Raw genomic sequence first — 17,416 nt, 5'->3', positions numbered from 1 at the left:
AAAAAAGAATATATATTGTTTATAGAGTTCAAGTATTGTGCCAGTGAGCTCGGTTCGAATGAGACAAAACAAACTGTTGAATGCTCCGATGATTATGGACTGAACTATAAGTATTTCAATTAAGTTCATTATTTTTTACATTCATTTTTCCATCCTTATATGTTCTAACTTGCCAAGTTTATCATTTATTTTTAGAGATACAATGATCCTAGCAAAGGCATCAAATGCAAACATGTGAGATTCAAGAAATAAGAACCGAAGTACCTAGATGATCTGCACCTGTTGTTTGATAAGACACATGTTAGCGGTGCTAGTGCATCATGTCCTGGAGATATATTCTCGGATGAATCAAGTGGTGATGATGTGGCTGAGATTCAAAAAAATTTAGATTATGAGAATGTGAAGTTGTCTTCTTTGAAGAATTCAAAACCAAGAAAAAGGAATGCAAAGACTACACTAGTGCTATTGAGGAGAAGGAAGAGCAAAGCTCATTTTATAAACTGTATAAGAACACTTGTTCGAAGATAGAAACTGCAGCAGAGAAGATCTCCACAAGCATTGAAGCATCATCGACGCCTCCAACCAACCCAATCCCAAGTATTAAAAAGTATTAAAGAGGCCATATGAATCATATATCTTTTTATATCTTTTGTTCTACTATCTTTATACTTATGTGGATCATATGTTAATGGTGGATGCAAAACTTAACAATAATTATATTATACTTTCAAATATGATCATTTATATGTGAATTAGTGAATAATGCAGACTTTTACGATCATTTTGCATACATAGGGGCATTATAGATATTTTGTACAGAAGTCACGGCTTCACGGTTGTTTGAACCAAACAGCTTTTATATTTCTTACAACTCCCATCTCACAGCAGCTTTTTCGTAGATCACAGCTCACAATAGTTTTTTTCACAGCCACAGCTCAACAAAATAGACCCTAAACTTTTTTTTACTAAGCTAGAATGATAGATGGCTATCTTTTTTTTTGGAGAGAGAGAGAGGAGGATACCCCTTATTTAGTCTGCAAATTCATGAACCAGGGCACGGCCCTGATAACGGTACAACACAGTAAGAAAAATTAAGTCCACATCAAAGAACGGCCCAACTCAACCCAAAAACAAAGCTGAAGGGTACCACCCGTTTGTTGGGCTGCCGATTTCGGCCCACGCTAGCTGTCCTATTGTTTTATGGAACTACAAGGCGTATTTTGATTTGAGAAAGAACTTTCGATCAAAGATTAATATTCAAAGAATCTTAAGATGATTTCGATATTATAGAAAATAGCAAAACATTGCAAGTGAAACTAAATATCAAACCTTATTTTAAAAGTATGGCTTATATTGATGGACATGAAGGGAGTACCATTGGGCCTTGTACCTGTCCCAGCCTCTTGCTGAAGATCATTTATCAATTTGATAATTAATGCGGGTACCATATGTGCAGCTTAATAGTAAATTTCAGTAGAGTATCCACCATACTGGCTAAAGACTTTATGCATCACTTATGTAGTGTTTGGTTTAAAAGAGTGAGGTGGTCCATCACCCCATCATCATGTGTACGTACATTATTTTGGTCTAAGGAATGAAATAAGTTGGTTTATCACCACTCCATTCCTCGCACATGATTAAAATGGAGATTGAGATTATCATAGAACAAAAATCCATAAGATCAACTCATGATGTATTATCCGTCCATAATGAGAGCAATTCTTTTTATTTTTAACCCGTCTAGGACAATATGTTTAAAACTGTATTCTTTGTCACGCCAAAAACATTAGGTAGAGTATTTTGTTACGTCTTGCATCTTAGCATGACCAAAAGTGTTAATTTTAAAAATATTTCCTTAGAGCAGATTAAAAATAAAAGGAAAAAGTCTGGTTTACACTTTGAAACTATCACAAAAATCCGATTTTTAACCTTCAACTACAAAATCGGATAATATAGGCCATCCAACTATCAAAACTGGACGGATTTGGCCCTTTGGGTGGTTTCGAAGGTGGTTTTCATTTTATCAAAATTAAAAATATTCAAATTTTGAACTAAAAAATTATAAGTAATTCGTTTTAAATATAAAAATACGAAATAGGTACCAAAAGTTTCCTAAAAATGTAACATATCCATTGGCACTGTACCTATCAGTTATTCAGATCCAATTTTTTCATATTCATAGTATTTGGTTGCTTATAGTTAGGCCTATTATTTTTGAATAAATCAGATTCAAATAGATCTATAATAGATAGGTTACATTTTTAGAAAAAATTTTATACTAGTTTCATATTTTTCTGACTTAAAATGAATTAGTTTTTATTTTTAGATCTAATTAGAATTTTTTTAATTTTAAAAAATATAAAACTACATTGAAAACCACTCTAAGAGCCAAATTTGCCCGGTTTCGACAGTTGGACGTCTATGTTATCCGGTTTTGTAGTTGAACATTGAAAATCGGACTTCTGCGATAATTCTTCCGCGACAATTCGAGGGCGTAAACCGGATTTTTCGCAAAAGAAAACATTAGGTATGATTTGGTAAAAGATAAAAAAGAAGCGTTGTTGCCGCACAAACACCTCGACCTCATCCGCGCCCACCTCCTCGACAACCGCCACGACCACAATGACGTCATCAGCTCTAAGGACTACTGCCCGGAAGCCGAGGAGGACGACTTTCGACGGTACCGTGGTGTGCAGCAGCGGCCGTGGGGCAAGTACGTGGCGGAGATCTGGGACCCAGTGCAGGAGGGCGTGAGCGTGTGGCTGGGCACCTACGACACCGCCGTGGAGGCCGCTCGTGCCTACGATCACGCTGCGTTCCGCCTCTGCAGCTCCAAGGCCATCCTCAACTTCCCCAACGAGGTCGCTGTCGGCACTGCCGCCCGATGGCGGCTGCCGCCTCCTGCTGCCGCTCCTTTCTCTCCCGCCGCCGCTGCCGCTGGTAACAAGAAAGCGAGGTCGCCAGAGCGTCCGCCGCTGCCGCTGGTAACAAGAAAGCGAGGTCGCCAGAGCGGGCGCTGCAAGAACAGGGCACCGAGTGCATGGTCATCAAGGAGGTGAGGAGGGAGCGGGTGCAGGAAGCCGCCGCTAGTTGCGGTTGGGATGGCGTGGTCATGGCGCCGACGGTGGCGAGCGGGGGCGCGGACTTCTTCTGGGAGGAGGAGGATGAAAGGAATCGGTGCTCGTAGACTAAAAGAAGGAGGGGTGAATTAGGCAATTCTAAAATCTTAACCTATGACTCAAACTAGTTAGCAAAAATATATTATTTATTTGTGCAACTAGAGTTCAACTAGTGTAAAAACCTCATCCTAAAGAGTTTTACAACCTATAGCCAATTCTAGCAAGATACTACATTAAAGGCACACAAGATTACAATAAGAAATGTACAAGCTTAGAAGAAGGGGATGATGGGAAGCAAACTCTCAACACGAAGATTTATCCCGTGGTATCGGTAGGCACAAGTCCACCCCTAGTGCATGTTGTTGAAGCACTCACTAAGAGTATTGCTTTCCGGTCACCGAGTATCTTCCGGGTCTCTTCTTAACTCGCCACTAAGGCTTAGCCATCAAGGCTCTCGCCAAATCCCCGGTCACCTCGATGTCGTTTCCACTAATGAGCTTCTTCATGAAGGAATGGGGCCTTCACGTCCCACGCACAAAGCCATCATCACCACTCCACACTGAGCCGGAGAGTCGATGACTTGCCGGCGAGCCACCAAGACTCCAAAGGGCCGTCACTCTGAGATACAACTTGTGGTTCACTTGAGAACCAGCACACAAGGCAGCAACGTCCTGCTCTCTCACTCTCTAGAGCTAATCCTAACCCTAACATTCTCAGAGCTTGTGCTAAACCTAACACTCTTAAAGCTTGTGCTAAACCTAACACTCTCAAAGCTTGTGCAAAACCTAAGTACGTGATCAATGAGTTTTGGGTGACTTAGAGAACTTCTTTAGAGTGTGGGTAGCTTCTCATGAACTCCACCGACGCCTTCTTTTTAACCGTCAGATCAACCGATGCTGAAACACATTTTGCCCAAAATATTCTGGAGCTTTTGTGCATATCACCAGAGCAATTTGGCATTACACGGACGCATACTATCCACGTCGTCGGTTCAACCGGTGCTACTAAGTTTTTCTGCACCTGATCGCCGTTGCCAACACTAATGCACCGTTCGGTTCAAATATTATGCCATGGGTTTAACCGACACATGTATTCATTCATGCTGCACCTTGTCCAATTCGTCTCTGCATTTTCACTGCAACTTGGGTATCTTAACTACGATTTGGATGATCTTGTATATGGATTGGACTCCATCCATGAGATCTAGAAATCCTACAAACTTGAGCTCACAAACTTATTACTCCCATTGACCATATTATCACATAATCACCAAAATCGTAATAATAACCTAACGGGACCATGTTTGTTAGTCAGCAGCCTGCCGCCGCGGTCGCCGTACCCGCAGCTTGCCTACTCGCAGCTCTCCGTCAGCTGACACATCGAAGCACGCGGCTGATCCATCCATCTGTTCCTAAGCACGGCGAAGGGTGCATGGTCTCCTAATTAACTGATGAACTAGAGTATTTCCCTAGCAAGCATAGAGTATTTTGTCGGGTCATGCGGTCTAGTATGACCAAAAGTGTTACTTTTAAAAATATTACCTTAGAGCAGATTAAAAATAAATCATTAGGTATGATTGGGCAAAAGATAAAAAAGAAAGACACAAGAAGATGAGGTTAGTCCTCAAGCCAAACACTTGAATATATGTTCCACACCACTAACCAGCATGTGTCACAGTACCTCTACAAATATAGACAATGCAATGCAGTTTCTACTGTGATCTGAAAAGCTCATAGATTGCAAGTGCGCAGCGGATCCACATCTGGTAGAATAATCAGAAACATGTGATCGGCAAAGTAGTTATTAATAAATCCATTGACGATGCATAACCTCGTGATTTGGTTACACACTACAGTATATCACTCTAGTAATCGGACGCACACCAGTTGTACTTGCACACACTTTGGGCGGTGGGCGGGAGAGCACATATGTATAAAACACTTTGCCTCCTCCATTTCCCACGCCTCCCAAGTGCCCGCACAAATTAAAGACAAATAAATCAACAACCGAACCAGCAATGTATGCCTACAGAATGATCATCGTCATGCGCTCAGTTGAACTGGACGTAGGAGCGGTAGTCGGTGTTGGGCCTCCAGTTGGCCGGGATGACGTTGTAGGCCACGAGCGGCTTGCGGGGCTCGCCGCGGATGCGCAGCGAGAAGGGCGCCCTCAGCGGGTGGTTGGAGTCCAGGCGCCAGACGGAGCCCCAGGAGCGCCGCATCGGGGTCCAGTAGCGCGAGCCGGACTCGCGGAGGTCCATCTGCAGCACGGTCCCTGCCTTGTTGGCGTACTCGACCAGCACCGCGAGGTAGACGGGGTTGGAGCCCTGCTCCACGTGGAAGTTGATGGTGAGCCCCCGGTGGTCGCAGGGCACCCTCCGGAACTGGATGTCGATGATGCCGGCGTGGCGGAGCTTGTCGTTGAGGCCCGGCCTCGCCAGGGCGCCGAACGCGGTGCCGCTGAGGTCGAAGTGGTACTTGGCCACCGGGTAGTAGTTCATGTCCGTGATCATCACCCGCTTGGGCTGGCCGGAGCAGGCGGGGTTGTTCTTACTGGTGCACTTTACCTGAAGTTTAAGCAGAACGTGAAAAGATGCGCTAGGCATGTTGAGTTTGACCGCACGAATTCAACTACTCTCCTAGTGGGGTCTGTGGAGTACTCAACAATGTCGTTAACCTCGAGGAAAAAATCTACTAGTCCTGGCTGCTCCTACTACTCTGGTTTATACTAATAGGTTTATACGTTTGACCGATCAGGATTAAATGATCAGGACAAAGTGGACGAGTAATTTAACCGTAATTACCTCGTAGCATGCGCCGCAGCCCTGGCCGTCCTTGAACAGGGGCTGGTTGCCGCACGACGTCATGGACATGAAGGGGTACTGGTTGGTGCCCTTGAACCCACACGCGCCACCTGCAGAAGAAGAACCGGATGCACAACACAATGTCAGCCACGGCATTGCTCGGATGGCATGCATGCGAAACCAGCTTGTAAACACGACAGCAACGCGTGTACATACCGTTGTCGTCGGGGCCGGCGCCGTTGGGCGCGCCGTACCAGGTGGCCTTGGCCGGGAGCCAGCCGCCGCCGGAGCCGCGGAGTTGGCGGACGGCGGAGGAGGTGTGGTTCGCTGGCTGCGCGCGGGCGCCATGCGCGACAAGCACGGCGAGGAGCCCAACAACGAGGGCAGCTGCCATCGATCTGATCAGCTTTGTAAGCTACTAGCCTACTACTCCGTACTAATGTACTTGCTCGATCTGTGTTGTGCTCTGGTGATGGGAAGGAACGAGGCTAGCTGCCGGTGTTCTTATAGGCGGGCAATTAAGCAGCTGGATGGGCTGGGCAAAGAGAGGAGTTTGATCGAGCAGCTGGGCAGCATCGGTAGTCGTCGCCACATCGGACGTTGCCGTGTTTGGCGGTGCAGGGTCACATGGCCACCGTACCCATCGAGCTAATCATGGTGGAAATGGAGTACTCGGTCCGCGAGCCAGTCTGCCATTATACAAAATAAAATTGGTTCTTGGCAGTTACCCACATGCATGGTGCATGTTAGGGGATCCGTCGTACGCTCGGCTCTCCTACCGTACGCCGGTGCGGCGGTGCCTGCCATTCTGCCAATGTGATTCCCAACTGATCGCGCGCAGCCATCAGCGGACCACCAACTTCCTCTCGAGAAACCGTCCGAGAATGTGAACCGTTGGGTAGGGATCCAACGATGGACGGGACCACGAGTCGGTGAGGGACGGCCACTCGTGGCGATGCCGTGCTGCCTGGCCCTGGGATCACGGTTGACCCTGACTAGAGCACGCATCTGGATGCAGATTAAGTATGGCAAGCTAACCGAAATCTTTCCGATCCACCTGTAGATCAGATTAGATTGACATCTGAAGTGCTGGGCACAAGCAACTGAAAACCGGGAGGCAGGTATGGATCAAGATACGTCTAGCCACTAATCTCCGTATCGTTGGAAGCAATCATGCATCATATCGATCGGTCTATCGTTCTAGGGTAGGCGAATCCACTCTATGCATCGGTATAAATTCATCTGAGACTTGATAAGAGATCGAATATTTGCATAAAATTTTCGATTGATGGTTTCATATATGCATGTGTATATATATGTCTATGTTTTAAAGTGCTTCTGCAGCTACAGCTTCCACGTGCAAATGTGAAAGGAGAAGTCTCTGTAAACTGCAGAGCATATGAATCCTTTTTGGGTTTTTGTCGAGCGTGAGTGGATCTTATAAAAATGCCCTAAGAGTGCACTCCTGTGTGTGTACTCCTGCAAAGGTTTTAGTTTTATTCTAAGTTAAAGTTCTCTGACTTTGACTAACTCTATAGAAATTTTATATTAGTAATATCAAATAAATGCATTAGTAACACATGTTTATGGTAGATTTTAATAAATTAAATTTTATATAATATATGTTGATGCATTTTTCTAAATTCTGGTCGGAGTTAAAGATGTTTGGCTTAAGGAAAAACTTAGACTTCTCACCTCTCTCCTTTATGAACGGAGGCAACTAAGTAAATGTAAGAGGCTGGAGAGAGGCTTATTTTGTTTTTATTATTTTTTACCTCTATTGTATCAGCAGTTTAAGCTATCACTACTCACTAATTGTTATCCCCATTCTGTCACCGTTAACTAAACAACACAACATCCTTCCGTCTCACCTGCGCCCTATGCTGGTGCACGCGAACCTCTCCGCTCTCGGGCTCTCTCCTCACCCCTCAACCCCAATCACTGCAATCCGGAATGATTTTTTTTGGGAATCAAAGGAAGAGCTTATCGAAAAAAAAATGAATCTATCAGTTTGGAGGAATTGGAGGAGAATTTTTTTTCAAAAATCCATAACTGACCATAAAAAGTTACGGATCAAGTAAACTGAGCTGCAAATTCATGAATCGGGCCACGACCTAGATAACGGTAGAACAAACTACAAAAAAATTTAGCCCGCATCACTCAAATCCAGTCAAAATCAAAGTACGATCCAATCCAACCCAACCAAAAACATAGATAAGGGGTACCATCGGTTTTACTAGGCTGCTGATTTCAGCCCAAATGGGTCACACTAGGTGCCCTGTTGTTTTAGAACTACCTATCGTATTTTGATTTAGATAGTAACTTTGAATCAAAGATTCTTTGAAATATTCAAAGAATTTTAAGATGGTGTTGATCTTATTGCAAATAAAAAGTTAACAACAAATTGCAAGAGAAACTAAATATCAAACCTTATTTTAAAGAATGTTTTTTCAAAAAGTTTGTGGCTTATATTGATGGACATGAAGGGAGTACCACATCCATGACATGAAGCAATTTGTCCTATTAGGCTTGTACCTATCCGGCATTTTTTTTTCCGAACCAACCGCACAAGACAGTATGAGTTTCTATTAATATAGCAGGCAGTACGAGTTTCTATTGATATAGCAGAAAAAAAATACAAAACTATGGTCCTAGGAGGCCATAGTTAGGAAAAGAAAAAAAGAAAAAAAACAAGACTCGCCCGGTTGGATTGGGACATCAACATGGGCAAGCCCTCAACTCAACTCAAAACCGGCCAGTTCGATTGGGAAATCAACGCGGCTGCACCACTCCACTCAAATGGCAGCAGAAACGCGCTGCGACACACGCTCGCAGCAGCGCCAAGCCAATTTCGCGGCACTTCCCAATAGTCTCACACTCATGCAGTCGTCGTTGCCTCCACGCGTAGCTCCGCATCGATAGGGAACCAAGAGAAATAGATAGCATTGCACCAAGGAGGCCACCACCATACGGATCCAACGCCGCAGTGCCACTGCAACACCACTAACCACCCGACAGAGTGATAACACCAGATCCAAACCTGTCGCAGGCTGCCTCGCAGTTAACACCACAACGCGCGGGGCCTCACCACATCCGTCATTGGACTCCACCTCGCTCTTGTCGCCTCGAAGAAACACCGCATGCGGGGGTCTTGCTACGACCGCCTCAGCACCCCATGTCACGGATCCGTTCCTTTTGTCGCCATCAGAATGGTGCAATGCCGCCCCACTTCAAAGATCCCCATCAAACCGCCAAGCCACCACCGCCGGTAGACTTTGTCTCATTGATAAACTCATGTGCATGGCTGCCGCTACCATGGCAGAGAGCTAAGGATGTCGCTTGCACCGTCTTCCGACGATGTACCGCATCGGAGTACATCCACCGTAGCTGAGCCACCCACCGCAATTCGCTGCAAGCTTGGTCATCCCACGTTGTTGTTGCCACAAGCGCCATCTTCCGAAGCAGTCCCGCGCCGCACTGATAGCCGCTAAGCAGCGCCAGCCGCCGCGGTCCGCTACAAGCAGCCAACCCAACAAGCATGCGGCAACTTCTGGCAGCCACCACAACTGCGAACGCCACCACGTGAGCTTGACAACCCCCGTCAACTCTCCCTCCTGCACCAGCCACCACCACCAACTGCAGTCTCCCATGGCCATCGACATCACCGGTATTGCCACAAACTGTGTTGGGTATTTAGAAACGACACCTCCAAGGAGGGCACCATGCTAGTGGCCCCGCCGTCGATCGTTCAGGATTTGGATTTGGACAGAGGGCTTTCACCCAGAAAGCCCCCTTGCAGTGGGGGTGGGGTTCCAAGATGACGCCCCCAAAGGGAAGAACGATGCCCGAAGACGCCGCTGCCATCGCTGCCGGCAAAAGGCTTTCGCCCGGAGCAACCCAACCCAAGCTACTGCACGCACCCAACCCGACAACGACCACAGTCATCGCAGACCACTAGGGGCGGCGCTGCCGCCGTGCCTCCTTGTGTCCTGCACCCGTTGCCACTGTACTCCCCGCGCGGATCTCCAACCTTGCCGCCACACGCGCGCAGCATCCCGGACCTCGCACCACTAGATTCGGCCAAGCCTAGCTCGGACCCGTGACCTTCAGATCTGGAGCCGGCGAGCTGCCGCAGGTGAACCCCATGGCCGGGCCGGCGCATGCAGCTGCCGCAAGCTAGCGCTGTCTCGTTGCCTGGCCGGCGCATGCCAGCACGCACCCGCAACTAGCCTGCGCACATCTGCACGCAGCCGCCGTCCGCCATGACGCTCAGCACGCCACCGCCCGCTTCGTCGCCCCCCGTAGGGCCCCGACCGCCATTCCGCTGTCGCCTGCCAGCTCGACCTCGGCTCCCACCACGACGCCTAGCCAGCGCCGTCCGCGCGCCGCCTCCAACCATGGCCACAGATCCACCCATGGGGTGACGGATCCGGCCATGGGGACGGTGGATCCGGTGACTTGGTCACAAGAGGAGCCCCGCCGGTGTCAGGCAGTAGAGTGCCTTGGTCCGCACGGCACGCACATGCTGCCCTCACGAGTCACCCCGCGCCGCCCTCCTTGCGGGCGCCAGGCTTCCGGCCCCCCGCTCGAGCAACGGTGAGGAGAAGAGGGGGAAGGGCGGATGCTTGGCGGCGACGGCGCAAAGGGCCCCCTGAGTCGCCAGCGGAGCCGTCTCCTTGGATGAGGTGGCACTGTACCTATCCGGCATCTTGCTTTAAGATCATTTACTATTTTATTAATATGTAATATGTTGACGATAGGTGCAGCTTAATAGTGAATTTATTTTCCTGTAGTGTAGTATCCACCATAGTGGCTGAAGCTTTCATGCATGCATCACTCATGTAGTGTTTGGTTTAAGAAATGAGGCAATTATCATTGTCTCATTCCTTACATTTTTATTTGGTCCAGGGAACAAAACTTAGTTGATTTTTATCACCACCCCGTTCTTTATACGCACATGATTAATATAAATATGGAGATTGAAATCATCATTGCACCAAAGTCCATAAGAACAACTCATGATGTACTATCCCGTCCAGAACGAGCGCAACGGTTTTTATTTTAACCCTCTTTATCTAATATTGTATGCATAGCCCATCTGAGATGATATTTTTAATATTGGACCTTTTGGTCACGCCAAATAAATTAGATATAGTACTTTGTCATGTCATACGGTCTAACATGATCAAAAGGGTAGTTTTAAAAACATTGCATTGATCGAGTTGATGGAAAATAAAACATTAGATACATAAGGGTTTAAAAGTAACAAAGATACATAAGGACATGAGGCAAGTCCTCAAACCAAACATGTGACTAGACGTCCCACTACCACTAACTGGCGTGGGTCGTAGTACATCTACTAATACGAAACAATGCAATGCGATTTGTAAGTGTTCTAACAAACTCATACATTGCAGGTGTTTTGGCCTGAATCCGCATCGACTAGAAAAATCAGAAATATGTGATTGACAAAGTAGTTAATAATAATCCCTTGACAAGATATACCCCGCAAAATGGTTACACATTGTATCACTCTATTCATCAAGTACATACTACTTGTAGTACACAATTTCGTCGGTGGGCGGGAGAGCATACATGAATAAAACACTTTGCCTCCTCCATTTCACACGCGACCCAAGTGCACACGCACAAAAGACAACATGTCACTGAAAATCGTCAAACCCATTGCAAAAAGAATTTGCAATCACACGACACCAAATAAATCAACAACCGAACCGTGGATATGTTTACGAAGTGATCGGTCGCTTAGCTAAACTGGACGTAGGAGCGGTAGTCGGTGTTGGGTCTCCAGTTTGCCGGGATGACGTTGTTGGCCACCAACGTCTGGCCAGATTCGCCACGGATGCGCAGCGAGAAGGGCGCCCGCAACGGGTGGTTGGAGTCCAGCCGCCAGACGGAGCCCCAAGAGCGCCGCATCGGTGTCCAGTAGCTCGAGCCGGACTCGAGGAGGTCCATCTGCAGCACGGTTCCCGCCTTGTTTGCGTACTGGACCAGCACCGCTAGGTAGACGGGGTTGGAGCCCTGCTCCACGTGGAAGTTGACGGTGAGCCCCCGGTTGTCGCAGGGTACCCTCCTGAACTGGATGTTGATGATGCCCGCATGGCGCAGCCTGTCGTTGAGGCCCGGCATTGCAAGGGCGCCGAAGGCCGTGCCGCTGAGGTCGAAGTGGTACTTGGCCACCGGGTAGTAGTTCATGTCCGTGATCATCACCCTCTTGGGCTGGCCGGAGCAGGCGGGGTTGTCCTTACTGGTGCACTTTATCTGAAGTTTAAGCAGAACGTGAAAAGATGCGTTATGCTTGTTGAGGTTGACCTCACGAGTTCAAGGACTCGTACTGAACGATGCAAGATTGTCAACTTCGAGGAAAAGATATACTACAAATCTGGTGCAGTATAGTAGTACATTTGAATGATCAGAATTAAATGCTCCGGACAAGTGGACGGGTAATTTAACAGTGGTTACCTCGTAGCATGCACCGCAGCCCTGGCCGTCCTGGAACAGGGGCTCGTTGCCGCACGACGTCATGGACATGAAGGGGTACTGGTTGGTGCCCTTGAACCCACACGCGCCACCTGCAGAAGCAGAACCGGACGCACAACACAATGTCAGCCACGGCATTGCTCGGATGGCATGCATGCGAAACCAGCTTGTAAACACGACAGCAACAGCAACGCGTGTACATACCGTTGTCGTCGGGGCCGGCTCCGTTGGGCGCGCCGTACCAGGTGGCCTTGGCCGGGAGCCAGCCGCCGCCGGAGCCGAGGAGTTGGCGGACGGCGGAGGAGGTGTCGTTCGCCGGCTGTGCTCGAACGCCATGCGCGACGACAAGCACGGCGAGGAGCCCAGCAACGAGTGCAGCAGCTGCCTGGGCGGCCATCATATATATCGATCTCAGCTTCTACTAAGCTGCTGGTATGTACTTGTTGGATGTCAGGATGTGCTGCGTGTTCTGCCTGTTTGGTGATGGGAAGGGACGAGACTGCCGGTGTTCTTATAGGCGGGCAAGCAGCTAAGCGAAGGCAGAGGAGCTTCAGCAGTTGGGCGTCGGTGGTAGTCGTCGCCACATCGGTCATGCCGTGTTTAGATGTTGAGGGTCACATGGCCACCGTATCCTTCGAGCTAATCATGGTGGAAACGGAATCCTCGGTCCGCGTGCCACTCTGCCATTAGAAAATAAATGCGTTTCTTGGCAGTTACCCACATGCATGTTTAGGATCGTACGCTCGGCGGCTCCCCTGCCGTACGCCGGTGCGGCGGGGCCCCGCCAGCCGATGATCGATCTCGCGCGCGGCTCTCACCACGAATCGGTGAAGGTGGGCCCTACACTGATAGTAGGAGGAGGCTAGGAGCGCCGTGCTGCGAGCAGTTGACCTTGACCACGGCACGCATCGGGATGCAAAATTAAGTATGGCAAAACTAACCGAAATCTGTCCGATCCAACTGACTGACGCAGATCGATTGGATTGGCACATCTGGAAGTGCTGGGCTAGTAAAGAATCAGCATATTCGTTGGAGCACAAGCAACTGAAAACCAAACGGCAGGTGGATCGGATACACCTAGACAGTAATCTCCGTATCATTGGAAGCAATCATGCAGCAAATCGGCCGGTCTTTTGTTCTAGCTAGGCTAATTAGACAAATTCACTGTACGTATAGGCATGAACTAGCTCGTTTGTCTTTATAAAAAATAGATTATTTGTCTAAACGTTTCGATTGATGGCCTGATACACATGTGTTTTGTGTATTGTCTCCAAGTGCTACGGTAGTTACAACTTCCACATGCAAGTGTGAATGGAGAACTCGCTGTGCACTGTGCAGGCCATGCGGCGAGACACAACTGCGCATGCAGCAGCTGACTTTCTCATCGACGCCTTTAAACATCTGACCCTCAATCCTTGAGCGTGCATGTTCGGCTCATCGGCCACCATGTATTTTATGATTATATCGGCGGCATCTCGTCAACTTGGATCAGTACCCGATCAGGATTGTTTATTGATCGGAGCATTCAATTCTAGTATTTTGGAACACGGGAGAAGGCAATGGCGAGGAAGAAATGGGGGGCCGGCAGATCCCTATTGCAGTACCAAGGAATTGCACTCAAGATCGGGCAATGGAGATCCGGTGGCAGGCGCTTTTATTTTCGTTATCCATGCGGAGTCCATCGGCGATAAGCCGAAAATGCGTAGCGTCGTAGACGTTCGGCACCCGGCGGAACGGGCCTTGTCGCACGTTCTGTGCTGTGCAGCAGTACTCTACCACTGATTTGCACACTTGCGCGTACAGTTACCATCTTTAGTCCTCCTCCATCTTTGCCATCATTTGCAAATTGCCAATAATGATGTGCTGCACGCAAGCAGGAGATCGAGAACGTGACTACTGCGGAAAATATTTTTAGGGACCGGTAAAAATCCATTTCTATGGACAGGTACGGTATCCGCCACTGTTTGTTGCAGCTAAAATAGCTGTTTGCAAATCCGCCCCTGAAAACTAATTTTCTTCGATTTCCTTCTAGGGACGGGTGAGCCTATGATCCGCCTCTGGAAATCGGTTTTCAGGAGCGGGTGAGCCCATGGCCCGCCTTAAAATGGGTTTCCAGGGCGGATCAGGGCATGACTTGTCCCTGAAGATACCCTAACCGTCAAATAATTCATTGATTTTAATTTAAATTTTCAGAATCTGTCATATACAAGCATATCACACTACATGGCCACAAGAGTTTGGAAAGGAAAATATCTAAATATTTAAAATGTATGCGATTGAAATATTCAATAAGTTGATACATATTACATTTAACGTGCAAATGTTCAATTGCACGCATATATTACATCATCTAACGGATCTTATTCGCAAGCAAGGGGTACTTAACATAGTGAACATCGCCAATCTTGTACCCCAGGCTTTCGTCAATAAAAACAAAGCACGGATAAGTACACTTTCCTTTGCTTCACATATACGAGAAAGTGCTTTGTCATAGATGGTGAATATTGGTTCCGCAGCATGAAACAAGGTATATCGAACTTCAATAGAAGTCTGGTACAAGCCTTCCCTAGTACGGGATATCCCGGACTCGTACCAATGATAACCCAACTTGTCCATGGCTTCACATAAAATAATCTTCAAATTTATCGCCGTGAAGGTGTTACCAAACATATCCTGAGATGTAAGGCAAATATTATAAACTGCTTCGCACAATTAAATAAAGTATAAATATATATACTTTTTCTTAAATTAACAAGGACTCACGTACCATGTCATTTTAATTTTCTTTTGCAAGCCTATCACAGAAACAAAAAATATCACGTTCATTTTGTTGAAGCGCTCTGATTTTGAACCATGACGAGTCTGGAATTAGATAATCATACCTCTAAAGTTCTAAAAGGCAACCTTCCATGGCTCTTCTTTCATAAGTCATCTGAATAGGTGATTCTTTACCATTAGTAATTATTGGAATCATAGTACCTAGATCTCATTTTGCAGGTATCTCGAAAAAGATTGTTAGTTTCTTGAACTCTCGGCGTTCCATGGTTTCCACCTGAGGAGGTGTATCACTTAGGCAATTTACTACCTCGGCAAGCCATGTAAACACATCGATCTGCTGCATTAGAGGTAATATAACATTGATAAGGATCAAACATTCTTAATAAAATAAAAAGATGGATCTTACTATTCCTGGAGCTGGTACGGTTGCTTGACAATATCAGATCGGTCTAGTCCTGTGACTCTGCTGAAAGTGATGCCAAGAGCGCGAGCCTCGAGCAAAGGAAAATCCTGATACCCCCTGCCACGACCGACACTAGCACGACCCAATCTACCATGACCAAAGCCACGACTTGCCATATGCCTATTCAAGAAACAATAATTCACTATTTCACACTCTCAAAACAGCACTATTTCACATTCTTAATAATTCACATCCACTAATTCACTATCTCACATTTTCAAAATGACAATGCATCCACATGAAAATTCACTAATTACACTCATATTCCTCATATATTCAATTAAAATTTCATTCACTATTCCTCATTTATATGAATAATACTCATTCACTAAATAAAGTTAACTATAATGGCAAAATAAAAGGAAATTTCACTACAAATTCACATGTCACATTCACTTTCATATATTACAAACCACATATAATCATATTTTTTTCACTTATACATTAACTAATTTACTAAGTAATTTGTTAACTAATTCAAAAGGAAAAAATCAAGAACTCACCTGCTGCCGAGGAAGGGCGTGGAGGGGAGGAGAGGGGCGCTGGCGAGGGAGGGATGGGCCGCCGACGAGTGCAGGAGTGGCGCCCGCCGAGGGGGCCGCAGATCTAGAGGCGCGCGGCGGCAGGCTGGATCCAGAGGTGCGTGGCGGTGGGCCGAGGTAGGCGCGCGGGTGGCGGGTCGAGGGAGGCGCGCGGGCGGCGGGCCGAGGGAAGCGCGTGGGCGGTAGGCCGAGGGAGGTCGATGACGAGGCAACGGAGAGGAGTGGAGGCCCGGCGGGGAAGCGAAAATTTTGGCAGCGTAACACCCTCGTCCGCGCGAAATGAAAATTTTGCTAAGTCCTCGGCCGGTTCAGTATATATAAAGCAGGGATTTCCAGGTGCGAGTGACCCCCCACCCACCCCTATAAATATATTTTCAGGGGTGGTGACCCCTCCCATCCGCCACTACAAATTATTTCTAAGGGCGGGTGGGGGGTCACCTTGTAACATTCCATGTTAGAAATTATAGGAATTGTTTAACAAAATTTGTGGATTTCAAAAATTTTTTGTGAATGGACTTGGGTTGAACGGTTATTGCATCTTATTTGCTTCGAATTTCGGATTTGTTGGATTAAATTGTGTGGGATTTGAATTTGAAAAAGGGCAATCAAATTCAAATCCAAACCTTACTCTTTAAAATACCCTACCGGGCCACCAGCCCATTACCCACGCGACCAGAGCCCATCTGCCTTCTCTCTTCTTTCTCACGCGCGCAAGCCGGCCCAGCCCATCTCCGCAGCCCGCGCGACGATCCGCCTCCTTTCCTCTCGGGGCAGCTGACGGGCGGGACCCACCCGTCAGCTTTCCCCTTCCTCCCGACGCCCGCGACCCCGCTCCCGGCTCCCGCTCGCCTCCGCCGCGTCGCCCGCCTCGCGACAGGATAGCGAAACGGCCGCCCCCTTTTTCCCCGCGCCCGCGCTCGCCTGCGTCACCCCCGCGCGCTCCTGTCTCCGCTCCACGACAGGGCAATGCAACCGCCGCGCGCCCTTTTCCCGACAGCCCGCGCCGCGAGCCCGAGACCCTACCCCGCGCCGCAGCCACCGCAGGGGCGCCACGCGTCCCGGCCCGGCCGCCGAGGACCCTCGGCCGCAGCCGCCCCGGACCCTAGCGCCCCCCCTATAAACCCGAGGCCGCTTCGCCCAAACCCTAGAAACCCTAGCTTCCTTCCCGCCGCCGTAGCCCGAGGAGAAGAGAGAGGAGCGGAGGAGGAGA

At 48.0% G+C, this 17,416-nt stretch overlaps 3 protein-coding genes across 3 annotated transcripts; 1 reads left to right on the top strand and 2 right to left on the bottom strand.

Moving 5' to 3' along the window:
• The first annotated feature begins 2,421 nt into the window (after window positions 1-2,421).
• On the top strand, window positions 2,422-4,494 carry LOC112873168 (ethylene-responsive transcription factor ERF096-like). Its single transcript, XM_025936188.1, has 3 exons — window positions 2,422-2,431; window positions 2,545-2,940; window positions 4,430-4,494. The coding sequence occupies exons 1-3, from the start codon at window positions 2,422-2,424 to the stop codon at window positions 4,492-4,494; spliced, it is 471 nt and encodes a 156-aa protein (XP_025791973.1).
• Window positions 4,495-4,890: 396 nt separating this feature from the next.
• Window positions 4,891-6,386, bottom strand: LOC112874132 (expansin-B2-like). Its single transcript, XM_025937308.1, has 3 exons — window positions 6,139-6,386; window positions 5,923-6,032; window positions 4,891-5,685 (listed from the first exon to the last, which is right to left on the bottom strand). The coding sequence occupies exons 1-3, from the start codon at window positions 6,314-6,316 to the stop codon at window positions 5,170-5,172; spliced, it is 804 nt and encodes a 267-aa protein (XP_025793093.1). The 5' UTR covers window positions 6,317-6,386; the 3' UTR covers window positions 4,891-5,169.
• A 4,917-nt stretch (window positions 6,387-11,303) lies between these two features.
• Window positions 11,304-12,892, bottom strand: LOC112875554 (expansin-B2-like). The gene is made up of 3 exons (XM_025939435.1): window positions 12,628-12,892; window positions 12,406-12,515; window positions 11,304-12,204 (listed from the first exon to the last, which is right to left on the bottom strand). Exons 1-3 carry the CDS (start codon window positions 12,821-12,823, stop codon window positions 11,689-11,691), a joined length of 822 nt encoding a protein of 273 aa, XP_025795220.1. The 5' UTR covers window positions 12,824-12,892; the 3' UTR covers window positions 11,304-11,688.
• Between the last annotated feature and the right edge of the window lie 4,524 nt (window positions 12,893-17,416).

This window comes from Panicum hallii, chromosome 9 (genome assembly GCF_002211085.1).
Source record: "Panicum hallii strain FIL2 chromosome 9, PHallii_v3.1, whole genome shotgun sequence".
Lineage (NCBI taxonomy): Eukaryota > Viridiplantae > Streptophyta > Magnoliopsida > Poales > Poaceae > Panicum > Panicum hallii.
Note: the sequence above shows the minus strand (reverse complement) of the source record. Positions and strands in the feature narration are given on the sequence as shown.